The 13,281-nt window shown below is 39.6% G+C and overlaps 1 protein-coding gene across 2 annotated transcripts in view; it reads right to left on the bottom strand.

Moving 5' to 3' along the window:
• wdr19 (WD repeat domain 19) overlaps positions 1 to 13,281 on the bottom strand; it is a 51,694-nt gene that overhangs the window by 18,140 nt on the left and 20,273 nt on the right. For both annotated transcript variants that reach the window (XM_031893895.1, NM_001123477.1), the window contains 10 exon segments: positions 8,220 to 8,332; positions 7,865 to 8,038; positions 7,651 to 7,721; positions 7,079 to 7,251; positions 6,419 to 6,533; positions 3,955 to 4,061; positions 3,540 to 3,662; positions 2,705 to 2,854; positions 1,308 to 1,455; positions 637 to 841 (listed from right to left, as the gene is read on the bottom strand). In XM_031893895.1, coding sequence (XP_031749755.1) covers positions 637 to 841; positions 1,308 to 1,455; positions 2,705 to 2,854; positions 3,540 to 3,662; positions 3,955 to 4,061; positions 6,419 to 6,533; positions 7,079 to 7,251; positions 7,651 to 7,721; positions 7,865 to 8,038; positions 8,220 to 8,332 — 1,379 coding nt within the window.

Below are 13,281 nucleotides of genomic sequence, written 5' to 3'. Positions count from 1 at the left end.
CAGATTCAGGACGTAAGCCCCTGTATTATTTCACCTGTACAGCTCTGCATTGTTCACACCTGTAAGACCTTAGGCAACACACCTCAGACCGGCTGTAGTAACAGTGCCAAAATCATGTAACTGTATGCACTGCAGTACAAACTGTTCATGCTGTTGCCTGTATGTGCCATACTCTGCCTGCCCTATGCTGCCTGTGTGTGCCATACTCTGCCTGCCCTATGCTGCCTGTGTGTGCCATATTCTGTCCGCCCTATGCTGCCTGTGGAAGAAAAACCTGGCAGGGGTTTGTTCTGTGAGTTTGTTAACATTTGGAAATAATTGTTAAAAAGTTCCTAAGGTGTGTAATTATGTGCTGGGGGTTGCTGTGATATCCATAGGGGAAATGAGTGAAGGGAGATATCCCTGCAGTGAGCACCAATTATTTTTTTTTTTTGGTGTGCTACCACCATTAATGTGGGTATGGCCTAAAAAGCTCTTGTGATAACGTAGGTGTGGTTTAAAGTGGGTGTGGTTCAAAACAGGGAGTGGTCAAAACTAGCTTTTATTATCCTCCATCCCATAAGCCAGAAAAATTCCAGCCCTCAGTACCATAGAAGTTTGAAAGCACTGACTTATAAAAAAAAAGAAAACACCTACCTCCGCAGCATTAAAGCCTGGGTCAACATTTTCTTTAGCTCATTGGCCCCAGCATCTCCTATATTGCCAAGAAAGCTGTGGGTGCCTAAACATATGTTGTTTAGTTTACCACTCTGAGTCTGACATATTAAGTCCCCATTATGTAGAAGAACTGGCTTATGCGAGAATGGCAGCTTGGTTCCCCCAGCAAGAATAACCTTTGACCCTGGTGAAAACAATGTTATTACACTGAGGCATTTTGTACCAATAAAAAGCATGCATGCATACAATATCATACAAAAGGTGTAAGTGTCTCCTTAAAATTCACTTGCACAGCAATTATTTAACTAATAATCAGAAACCTCTTTCCTGTAGTGGCAAATATTTTCACTCTATTACATTCAATAGAATAATAGTTTCTTCAGATTTATGTAATGAGGTCATCTTTTAGTTTAACAACCTGTGGTGATACGGAATGCTTTATGGAACATGCTTCACATCATTTGACTTAAGAAATGAGTAATTATCATATTATAAAGGGAAATTCATATTCAGACAATATAAATACAAATCTAAAATATAAAGCAAACAGACACATTTCAGGGTAGTTTTACACAGCCCCTAGTTTTTATTTAGTATAATGTAGAACACTCTCTATATAACAATTTAGGGATGTAAAGCAGTAGCTTTACCTTGTATTGTGTCCTTATGAAAGACGTAAGTGTACAATTTATCATCGTCGTAGGCAACAAAGACACCTCTGTCCATTCGCCAGTTTTCCCATAAAATTCCTTTAATGGTTGGGGAAAAATTAGGAATCTCATACAGATTATCATTCAGCTGTAAATCAAAAACACACATGAAAATATTATCAACAGCACAGAGTGAAATAAATAAAAAAGGGGGTCACAGAAGAATGGTAGTGCAACTGTTCTGTACAGCATTACTGTAAATACATATAGGGTTGAACAGTGCATATACCCTAGACCAGTGCTGTCCAACTTCTACGGTGCCGAGGGCCGGAATTTCTCTAGCATACATGGTGGAGGGACGCTAATGGAAGCCAGTTTTGACCACTCCCCTTTTTGAGACCACACCCACTTCAAACCACACCTATTTTATCACAATGGTGGTAGCACAGCAAAATCCCAAATGCTTGGTCCTTACTGTGGGGATATCAACCATCATTCATATGTGAAAGAATTATGTCATATTAAGATATACCCTTAAATTCCATATGCCTCCTCCTCCCCTGTGGATAGCAGAGCAACCCCCAGTACATAATTACACACCTTTGGGACCATTTAATGGCTATTTCCAACTGCTAACAAACTCCCACAACAAACCCCTGCCAGGTTCACCTCCCACAAGTAGCATAGGGCAAGCAGAGTATGGCACACACAGGCAGCACTCTGCTTGTCCTATGCTGTCTGTGTGTGCCATACTCTGCCTGTCCTAACCTGCCTGTGTGTGCCATACTCTGCCTTCCCTATGATGCCTCTGTGTGCCATACTCTGCCTGTCCTACCCTTCCTGTGTGTGCCATACTCTGCCTGCCCTACCCTGACTGTGTGTGCCATACTCTGCCTGCCCTACCCTTCCTGTGTGTGCCATACCCTCCCTGACCTATGCTGCCTGTGTGTGCCATACTCTACCTGCCCTATGCTGGCTGTATGTGCCATACTCTGCCTACAGTACCTGAGGTGTGAAGAAGTGAACAATGGGAGTGATTACAGTCTGAGCCTGAGGTGTGAACACTGCAGGGGGTGAACAATGCAGGTATTAAAAGGTGTGAAAAACACAGGGGATTACTTTTTTAAACAATACAGAGGGATTACAGCCTGAATCTGAGGTGAGAACCATGCAGGGGGCCAGTTAATCTGAGTACTGATACCATTTAATGCTTACTCAAAGGTAAGCCATCAAAGCAGCCAGACAGGTGGGGGGCCACACAGAGGGGGGTCGCGGGCTGCATGCGGCCCGCGGGCCACCAGTTGGACAGCACTGCCCTAGACAATATCTTATCAAACATCATAGGATAAAATGCAATGACTAACTCATTTATACTGCCAAAGATTCAAAGCACTTACCGGACAGTACACAAAGCCTTCAGTTTTCTCATCAATCAAAACCAATGTGGTGCCAGTGACATCAGGAAAGATTTTTCGTATGCTTACAGAATGGCGGTATTCGTTTACATACTGCCAGTCTTCCAAGTAGAAAAACTTAATGAGCCCATTCTAAGTAGAAGTGAAAACAATGTTTATGTGCTGTCGTTATTTAACATAAAAGTGATGCTATTGTTCATAACTTTCCCTACCTATCACATCTTAAAATATATGCCTATAAGTGGTGCTTATTAATTTATTAAATATTAGTATTGTCATGTTTTCTAATTGGTTTTCAGTGATATAATTTCTATCACATGACTCAATAAAACATTAATGAGGAAGATATTTAAAGTTCCTTGACTGCAAATGTAGGGGAGGTCCTCAGTGACTTATAAGATCTTACAGTAGGAAGTAAATGATTCCCCATATAATCTCCTGCAAATAATACTTTTATGTATGTCAGAGTAACTCACAGACAGCTGAAAATTTCATCAGGGCAAGGGCTACATAAGGCTTTGGATGGACAGATCTGCATGCTCAACCCATGTGATCTAATTTTTGGCCTGTGGGGCACATCTCCTGCTTGGCCATGAGGTAATGGGTGCCACAAGAAAACCTTGGAGGTCCAAGTACAGCTAAATTGCCAACAGGTATTAGCACGATTCTACACAAAATTGCTCACACTATTCCAGTGGACACTTTTTTCTGTCTTGATAAAACTCTGAATCTTGTATGTCCAGTTAACAAGAGTACAGGTATACAACATTTCTGCAATAAAGATATATTTGATTTGATTTAAAAAAGGGAAGCTTACATTTGTGGCATAAATCAAGAATTCTCCAGTCAAAGCATGGCACAGGATTTTACATTTATCATCGGAAGCTGGAAAAAGCCTGGTTTCCCTCTCTTCCTGGGCATCCTCATCTTTACTTTCTATCTACGAAAATAATGTTAGTACAATGTAAAAGAAGCCAACAATAAATATTGTAAAATTCCCATGAATTTGAATTAGCTAATGACAGAATCTTGTGCTTTCAGTAGTGATCACTTGGAATCAACTGCTGTATCCCAAGCAAACACCCCCTGACTATAAACAGGTTTTTAACCATAATGGTTTCCCAAGAAAGCATTGCAGAGGTTAAATGCAGTGTGAGCCAGAATGAAAGCGTGGCTCTATGAGTATAATATATCTACAGGGGTAATTTATAGAAACCAAGTATAAAACTTACCACATGAAGCTGTACTTTTCCCTCAAAAAGTGCAGCAGCATAGTCAGAATTCAAGCACATTTTGGTCACTGATCCCAGGTATTCCATGTCCGTCAGCTTTTCTACACCTAGCACAGAATGTTTTTGATTCAGTCAATAGATAAATCTATTATTAAAGAATATATAAATCAATAATATCATGATCCCTAATGCAATAAAAAAACATATTATTTTAATAAAGCAAAATTGTGTCACAGTTTTATTTTCTTTCCTTAAATACACATATGTAGGCACAGCTGATTCTTAGTAAATAAGTTCATTCTCTGCACACTGTTTAACAGATTGGAGCAGCATATTTGCTTAGAAAAATATACATTTCACTTACCTGGGATAGCATATATATTTTTTCCCCATCAGGGGCGCTATTCAGGTTACAGGGAAATGTCATTTTAGAATTAGTACAATAAGTATTCCTCTCTGACAATAACCTCCTGGATCCCCTACAATCTGGTTTTAGACAACAACACTCCACCGAAACTGCTCTAACCCGACTAACAAATGACCTCCTTTCGGCTAAAGCCAAAAAACACTACTCGCTACTAATACTTCTCGATCTCTCTGCTGCTTTTGACACTGTGGATCACCCTCTTCTCCTCCAGACTCTCCGCTCTCTGGGCCTTCGTGACACTGCCTTATCCTGGTTTTCATCTTATCTCTCAGATCGATCCTTCGGTGTCTCTTACAATGGGGAATCATCTTCTCCCCTGCCTCTTTCTGTCGGGGTTCCTCAAGGCTCTGTCCTGGGCCCCTTACTATTTTCTCTCTATACCTCCTCACTTGGCAAATTAATCAGTTCTTTTGGCTTTCAGTGCCTCCTCTATGCTGAAGATACTCAAATCTATCTTTCCTCTCCTGATCTCAACCCAGAGCTTCTAACTCGCGTCTCTTCCTGCCTGTCCGCTATCTCCACTTGGATGTCCCAACGTTACCTTAAATTAAACCTCTCTAAAACTGAACTGGTTCTCTTTCCCCCATCCAACGCCCACATTGTTCCCGAGGTATCTATAACGGTTAACAATTCTACCATCACCCCATCTTCCCAGGCCCGGTGCCTTGGGGTTATCCTTGATTCTGCCCTGTCCTTCACTCCTCATATCCAATCACTTATTAAATCATGTCACTTTCACCTAAGAAATATCTCCAAAATCCAATCATTTAACACCCAAGATGCTGCCAAAATTCTTATTCACTCTCTTATAATATCTCGCCTGGACTACTGTAACTCCCTATTAATTGGCCTTCCCCTCCAAAGATTGTCCCCTCTCCAGTCCATAATGAATACTGCTGCCAGGCTCATACACCTCTCCAACCGCTCCTCCTCTGCCGTGCCACTCTGCCAATCCCTGCACTGACTTCCCCTACCATCCAGGATAAAATTCAAACTAATGACTCTCACATTTAAAGCAGTCCATAACTCTGCCCCACCCTACATCTCTGAACTTATCTCTAGGTACCATCCAACCCGCTTGTTACGCTCCTCTACTGACCTGCTCCTAAACTCCTCTCTCATTCCCTCCTCACATGCTCGCATTCAAGACTTTGCAAGGGCTGCCCCCCTTCTCTGGAATTCTCTCCCACAAACTGTCAGACTTTCTCCTAATCTCTCTGCCTTCAAGAGATCTCTAAAAACACATTTATTCAGAGAAGCTTACCCTAATCTAGTTTAGCAATACCCTGTGCCACACCTCTCACAACTCTGGTCATGCCCATTCCCACACCTTGTGTCTCAACCCTTTCTCCTTGTAGATTGTAAGCTCTTTTGGGCAGGGCCCTCTTCACCTCTTGTATTGCTTATTGGTTGCTTTGTATGTAATTCTGTATGTCCAATGAATGTAACCCACTTATTGTACAGCGCTGCGGAATATGTTGGCGCTTTATAAATAAATGTTAATGTAATGTAATGTAAAGTATGGATGCACTGAATATACTATTTTAGGATCTGGCCAAACCCTGAATCCTAAGCAAAAGATCACACTTAAAGTTCATTTTCAGGTGAACATTCCCTTTATAGAGAATACTCTTTTAGAGACAAACAATATGCGATCTCATAGTTGACTAAGGAAAATCAACAAAACTCTAGTTAATAAAAAAGGAGTAAATATTCTATTTCAACTGGCAAGGAAAGAAAGGTTCTTGGCAATTCATTTTTAATCACCCACACCCTGGAACATATGTATATGCAAGGCTAGTGTGGACAATATCATTTTCTAAAATTAATTTTATGCCTCCCTAAAACATTCCCCAATACAGCATAATTACCTTGCTTGCCAGAGCTATTTAAGAAATGACAGTGGGCTTTGGGAGTTTGGGTGAAAATTACAACATATGAGCCAACATATCCAGCCTTTGTCCTACTCCCTGGAAAGGTCACTTCTGGGTTATAGCTAACGATATTAATTGAGTTAACTGTCTTTACAGGACTTACCATTTTGTGTAAGTGCATAAAACCAAGCTCTGTTATTCATGCCAACAGCTACATGATATTGCCCAACCGCAACAAAATTAGGTTCCACTTCCACAGAAACTGTTATGGGTAACTCCTATGAAACATAAAACATAATTTGATAACACACAATTATATTCACAGTGTTAATAAAACTAAGCTATGTCTGAATTATGCACTAGTAAAAGTGCTGTTGAATAACACAATATTTATTATAGTGGTTATCTTTGGTTCCTGGATTCATGAGAAGCCAATACCACATTTTGGCCATATACTAAACAATATGCTTGTCTGGTGATGGCCTTATTTAGCAAACCAGGCTTGGCCGGCCTGGGAAAACCTATCAGCAGCAAGCCAGCATCAATGACTTTACTAAGTTCTCTCTGGACAGAAAGTTCCAGCCAGTACAGTCGATATGTGCCCAAACACATACTGATCAAGGAGACTGTTGCTTTGGCTCCATAGAGCAAGGAAAATTTTGGTTACCTGCGCTTATGTAAATATTTAGAACATGTGTTTACTGTATGTCAATGCTGTCTCTATATAAAAATTAATAATGCTATACTGCATTAATATCCCTTAGATTTAAAAGGCTGCATCCAGGTCTTAATATCAACATGATAAGGATAAATCTTTACATACTCCATCCACACTGTTGGCCACGGTGACTTCAAGCAGAGAGGTGAGATATGCAATTTTAGTACCACAGGTATCCCCAAGAACTGGAAGCTTTGTTAAGAAAACATTGAGGGACCCTCTCTGTGTAGATACAGCTAACAACTGGCCATCATCTGTCCAAGAAAGGGTGTCTAACCCTAGAAGAAACAATTCAGTTAGGTCATGAACTGAGTTGATTAAACCCCACACAAAAAATAATCTGCAGATCTATTTACATAGTCTGCAGTCCAATACTCTATGTATGCATATATATATATATATATATTGCTAAATAATTGTTAAAAAAGGATTAGTACCAAGCTCAGTGCACTGTGGATTAACTAAAATAACCTAGTGTCGCTTTAGGAAAGTCAGTGCTAATTTAGCAACCAATCATATTGTTGTTTTTTTTGCTCTATCTTGTTATCAAAATTCAATGATCTTTGGTTGCTATTGGCATCTGCACTTTAGTGGCAGTGTTAGTAAATGAGCCCTTATATCTAACAAATAATGCAATCATAGCTTTAATACCAAGTAGAAAAAAAACATACATTTACCTTTTGTTTCATCATCCAGATTTATGATGGCATACATTTCTTTAAGCTCAGTCAAGTCATGGATTTTGATGCTACAACATAATATAACTATAATTATATATGTATCTGTTATAACATAATATTAAATGAACAACAATATTAGTAATAATGACCAGTGATAGTTGGCAAGTCCCTGAAGAGTATTCCTACAAATGCATATGCACATTTTACTTACACATTGTCTCCACAGGAAGCAGCTTTGCCCAATGACTGTGAAATGGCAATGCTTGTTAGACTGTCTTTGTGGTTATGGGCCTGGAATAACTCTTGTCCAATTTCCCGCATGTGTGTAGAGATCACAACAAAGAATCCATGAGAGAAGCCAATCATAATATACCCATCCCCGTACCTGTGTACAATAGCAAATAGAAAATTCTGCTTTCATAAAAAATACATAAATCTGAAGAAGAAAAAGGTATTTTCTGTATTATTCTATATTCTTGAAAATTCTTACACCTTGAAAACTCAATATAACACAGATAGGTATAAAAAAAAAACGGGTACATGTCTGTTATTGCCAGCCCTCTTACCATTTGTGGGACACAATATTGCCGTAGCGTGGCTGGAAAGCCAGTTCTATTGGGTTATCTGGATCATTCAGGTTGAAGAGAAACAAGGTTTTCTTCCCTACAACAACACTTACCTAAAATGAAATCATTACTGTAAGTATGTACAATAAACTACATAATACACACACACATATTCTCTTTGTCAGAAAAAATCCATTATTAATTCAGATACAAACTTATATTAATTCTGGCTAAGGGAGAGGTACTGCCTCTTACACTTACAGGTATATGTAAATATTTACTGAATGTGACTAGAAACAGTATGTTGCTGGAAAATTTGCCCATTGCTTCTGAAATTTCATTTTTCAGGTCCTGGTTTATTGTATTATACTGAGCACTCTTAAAGAAACATATACCCCACATCTAACACTAAAATGGTTGATCTGAGAAATAAAAGCCAGTTTGTACCTCCTAATACTGATCCGGTAGTGGAGTCATATATTTAGTTGTATTAATGCGACATAGATAAATTAAAACGGAAAATTAGAAATAAACCTCTATTGAACTGTAGAAATAATTTAAGCAAACAACATAAATTACATCTTGAAGGTACAGTGTCACACAAACGACTGCAAAGGAGGGGCTTTATTAGTTCTTGATAATGACTACTATATAAATGAAATCTACTCTCAATTAAATGATGAGTATGTATATCATAGAGTGGATGGTAACCCTACTTTGGGTATACAAAACAAAATCGATTCACTACTTATAACGGCCTTGGAGGATGGTGTTATTGATGGGGATTTGTCGCAATTCCTTCGTTAACAAAATCCGGTGATTCTGGATTTTTAAACACTTGCAAACATCCATAATGATTTACACCATCCTCCAGGCCGTCCAATAGTAGCCAGTAATTATTCAATCTAAAGCCCACTGTCTGTTTACTTAGACAAGGCGTTACAACCTGTTATTCCCAAGATGCAGCCTTTTTTAAAAGACACCACACATCTACTTAATATTCTAGAGAACTGAGTGATATCCAATAATACTATTTTGGCTACTATGGACATAAAAAGCCTGTATACATCTATAACGCAGGGCTGAGGGCTGTACTGGAAGTACAAGTCAGACTACAGTCTACAGTGGCTTGCAAAAGTATTCGGCCCCATTGAACTTTTCCCCATTTTGTCACATTACAGCCACAAACATGAATCAATTTTATTGGAATTCCATGTGAAAGACCAATACAAAGTGGTGTACACGTGAGAAGTGGAAGGAAAATCATACATGATTCCAAACATTTTTTACAAATAAATAACTGCAAAGTGGGGTGTGCGTAATTATTCAGCCCCCTTTGGTCTGAGTGCAGTCAGTTGCCCATAGACATTGCCTGATGAGTGCTAATGACTAAATAGAGTGCACCTGTGTGTAATCTAATGTCAGTACAAATACAGCTGCTCTGTGACGGCCTCAGAGGTTGTCTAAGAGAATATTGGGAGCAACAACACCATGAAGTCCAAAGAACACGCCAGACAGGTCAGGGATAAAGTTACTGAGAAATTTAAAGCAGGCTTAGGCTACAAAAAGATTTCCAAAGCCTTGAACATCCCACGGACCACTGTTCAAGCGATCATTCAGAAATGGAAGGAGTATGGCACAACTGTAAACCTACCAAGACAAGGCCGTCCACCTAAACTCACAGGCCGAACAAGGAGAGCGCTGATCAGAAATGCAGCCAAAAGGCCCGTGGTGACTCTGGGGGAGCTGCAGAGATCTACAGCTCAGGTGGGGGAATCTGTCCATAGGACAACTATTAGTCGTGCACTGCACAAAGTTGGCCTTTATGGAAGAGTGGCAAGAAGAAAGCAATTGTTAACAGAAAACCATAAGAAGTCCCGTTTGCAGTTTGCCACAAGCCATGTGGGGGACACAGCAAACATGTGGAAGAAGGTGTTCTGCTCAGATGAGACCAAAATGGAACTTTTTGGCCAAAATGCAAAGCGCTATGTGTGGCGGAAAACTAACACTGCACATCACTGTGAACACACCATCCCCACTGTCAAATATGGTGGTGGCAGCATCATGTTCTGGGGGTGCTTCTCTTCAGCAGGGACAGGGAAGCTGCTCAGAGTTGATGGGAAGATGGATGGAGCCAAATACAGGGCAATCTTGGAAGAGAAACCTCTTGGAGTCTGCAAAAGACTTGAGACTGGGGCGGAGGTTCACCTTCCAGCAGGACAACGACCCTAAACATAAAGCCAGGGCAACAATGGAATGGTTTAAAACAAAACATATCCATGTGTTAGAATGGCCCAGTCACAGTCCAGATCTAAATCCAATGGAGAATCTGTGGCAAGATCTGAAAACTGCTGTTCACAAACGCTGTCCATCTAATCTGACTGAGCTGGAGCTGTTTTGCAAAGAAGAATGGGCAAGGATTTCAGTCTGTAGATGTGCAAAGCTGGTAGAGACATACCCTAAAAGCCTGGCAGCTGTAATTGCAGCAAAAGGTGGTTCTACAAAGTATTGACTCAGGGGGCTGAATAATTACACACACCCCACTTTGCAGTTATTTATTTGTAAAAAATGTTTGGAATCATGTATAATTTTCGTTCCACTTCTCACGTGTACACCACTTTGTATTGGTCTTTTACGTGGAATTCCAATAAAATTGATTCATGTTTGTGGCTGTAATGTGACAAAATGTGGAAAAGTTCAAGGGGGCCGAATACTTTTGCAAGCCACTGTATATAGATGATATTATAGTGTTTTGGGCGGGATCTGAAGAGGAGCTCTTATTGTTTTACTCAATGCTGAATGAGGTGGTACCCACACACTGTCCTTTTCACTAGTGTATGATAAAGCGAAGGTCAGCTTTTTGAATATGGTGATATTAAAGGAGGGTACATCCCTTAAAACGGATCTGTACAAAAAAGATACAGATCTTAACAGTCTGTTACACTACACAAGTTTTTATCCACCTATTTTTAAAAATAGGTTACCTAAAACACAATACATGAGGGTGAGACAAATTGTGACAGACCCCCTGGTGGAAGAACAGAGAAATGCAACTGCGGTTTGCCCAGAGGGGTTACCCTGCCAATAATTTAGAGACCCAAAGACAGGAGGTGACCACTATCGCTAAATTAGAACTTAGGAAATTAAAACAAAAACAGGAGAACCTGAGATTACCATTTGTCAGCAAATTTTCGGTGGCCAGTGATTTGGTTAAAAGAATAATTAAGAAACGCTGGGATATACTACAGACACATGCCTCACATGTAAAAGCATCTACAGAATTACGAGTAATGGCTTACCAACAGAATGGGAATTTGCGAAGCAGATGTGGGCCCCATCGTGGGGTTTTCATGACCCAAGATATGAACAAATAGTGTAAATACATAAGTAAAAATGTTTCTAATATTTTATTCATTTATTCAGGTGGGAATTCAAATACACTGAAATGGATTTTTTATACAGAATGCGGATTATGGACTTCATTTTATTTTCACTGGACGCTACCCTTATGATCACTTGAAATTGGGTGTAATTGGGTCATTGGGAGAGATCTATCATCCACGTATTCTCCATTTATAGAGACTCCCCTAAAGAAGAAGAATGGTAAAGAAAGAAGATGGGACTAAGAGAAACAACATGGGCTGAGATGCCTATAAGACCACCCAAAGCAAGCTGCCCCGTGTGTTATCCCTAAATCCACAGAACTCTTCATATTGGTATACAGGTATAGGTTCCATTATCCAGAAATCAGTTACCCAGAAAGCCCTGAACTATGGGCCATCTCCCATAGACTCCATTTTAATGAAAATTATTTCCTTTTTTTATAATAATAAAACAGAACTTTGTACTCAATTCAAACTGAAATATAATTAATCCTTATTGGAGGCAAAACAATCCCTGTTGTTTTTTTTTACTGTAATGACTTTGTAAATTTAAGGTATGGAGATCCAAATTAGGAAAGGCTTCCTTATCCAGAAAACCCCAGCTCTCAAAATTTCTGGATAACAGGTCCCATACCTGTAATAACATCCTTTATTGTGTTTGTGCTGCCCAGTTTAGATGAATAAATACCCTAAGTCCTACATAAGTCTGTGGGCTACACATGGTCACATGTCACTGAGGCTGGAGCTGGCACATTGTGATTCAGCACCCAGGTTGCCATGCCGCCCACAGTGAAGCCATCAGGGTGCAACTGTCACTGTCCAACTGACTTCGTGCCAGTGAGCAGCGTGACTTGAGCGAGCGAAAAACTTGGAGATTTTGCGGAAAGATTGGAGATTAGAGAGTGCGAGAAGATTCATTTTGTTTGCAGGAAAGTCGGATTGAAGAAGAGAAGAAGTACTAGAAGAAGAACTAGCGAAAGGAAGACAACTGAAGATGAAGAGAAGGAAGAAAAGAACAAGAAGTCCAGAAGAGGACCCAGCTGGTAAGGAGAAAACTAAAAATATTACTTTATACATTATTTAACATTATCTTATAATAATTACTCATTCATTAAACATATAAATACAGGGAAACCTCAATTTTACATACCCTGGTTATCCCTCATTTTACACTTTTTTTTTGAGGTCCCAACAATATATATTTCCCTAATTTTACACTGTTTGTTTCTGGTCCCCTGAATATGATATGGGTTCTACTGTATGAGCTTCTTTTTGTATCTGATTTACTTGTTGATGTCCATTATCTATCATTTTATAAAATATACTTGTTGTGTCCTTTGCCTCTCTTTGTGTATAATATACTTTGGGTGCCACTAACTGTTGGTTGCTACTGCTAACTGTGATTGCCAGCTGCCACAACTTGTGACTGAATATAATATTCTTGAGGTTCATGTACCTACCACTTCTTAATCTATATTTGGGGCACCACTACCCCACTGCTTTTTATTGTATATAATGTAATTGAGGTGTCGATGCCAACTGCCTCTACTAGTATAAACAGCTTGGAGCTGAAGTAACTATGGCCTCTCAATGTATATGTACAATCTTGGGGTGCCAATAGATATGGATACCAGTCTAGTAGCATAAATGCTACATTGCACCAATGCAGTTTCCTGTAG

The sequence above is a fragment of the Xenopus tropicalis genome, chromosome 1 (genome assembly GCF_000004195.4).
Source record: "Xenopus tropicalis strain Nigerian chromosome 1, UCB_Xtro_10.0, whole genome shotgun sequence".
Taxonomy (NCBI): domain Eukaryota; kingdom Metazoa; phylum Chordata; class Amphibia; order Anura; family Pipidae; genus Xenopus; species Xenopus tropicalis.
The sequence above is the reverse complement of the archived record's forward strand: the minus strand, read 5'-3'. Positions and strand labels throughout refer to the sequence as shown.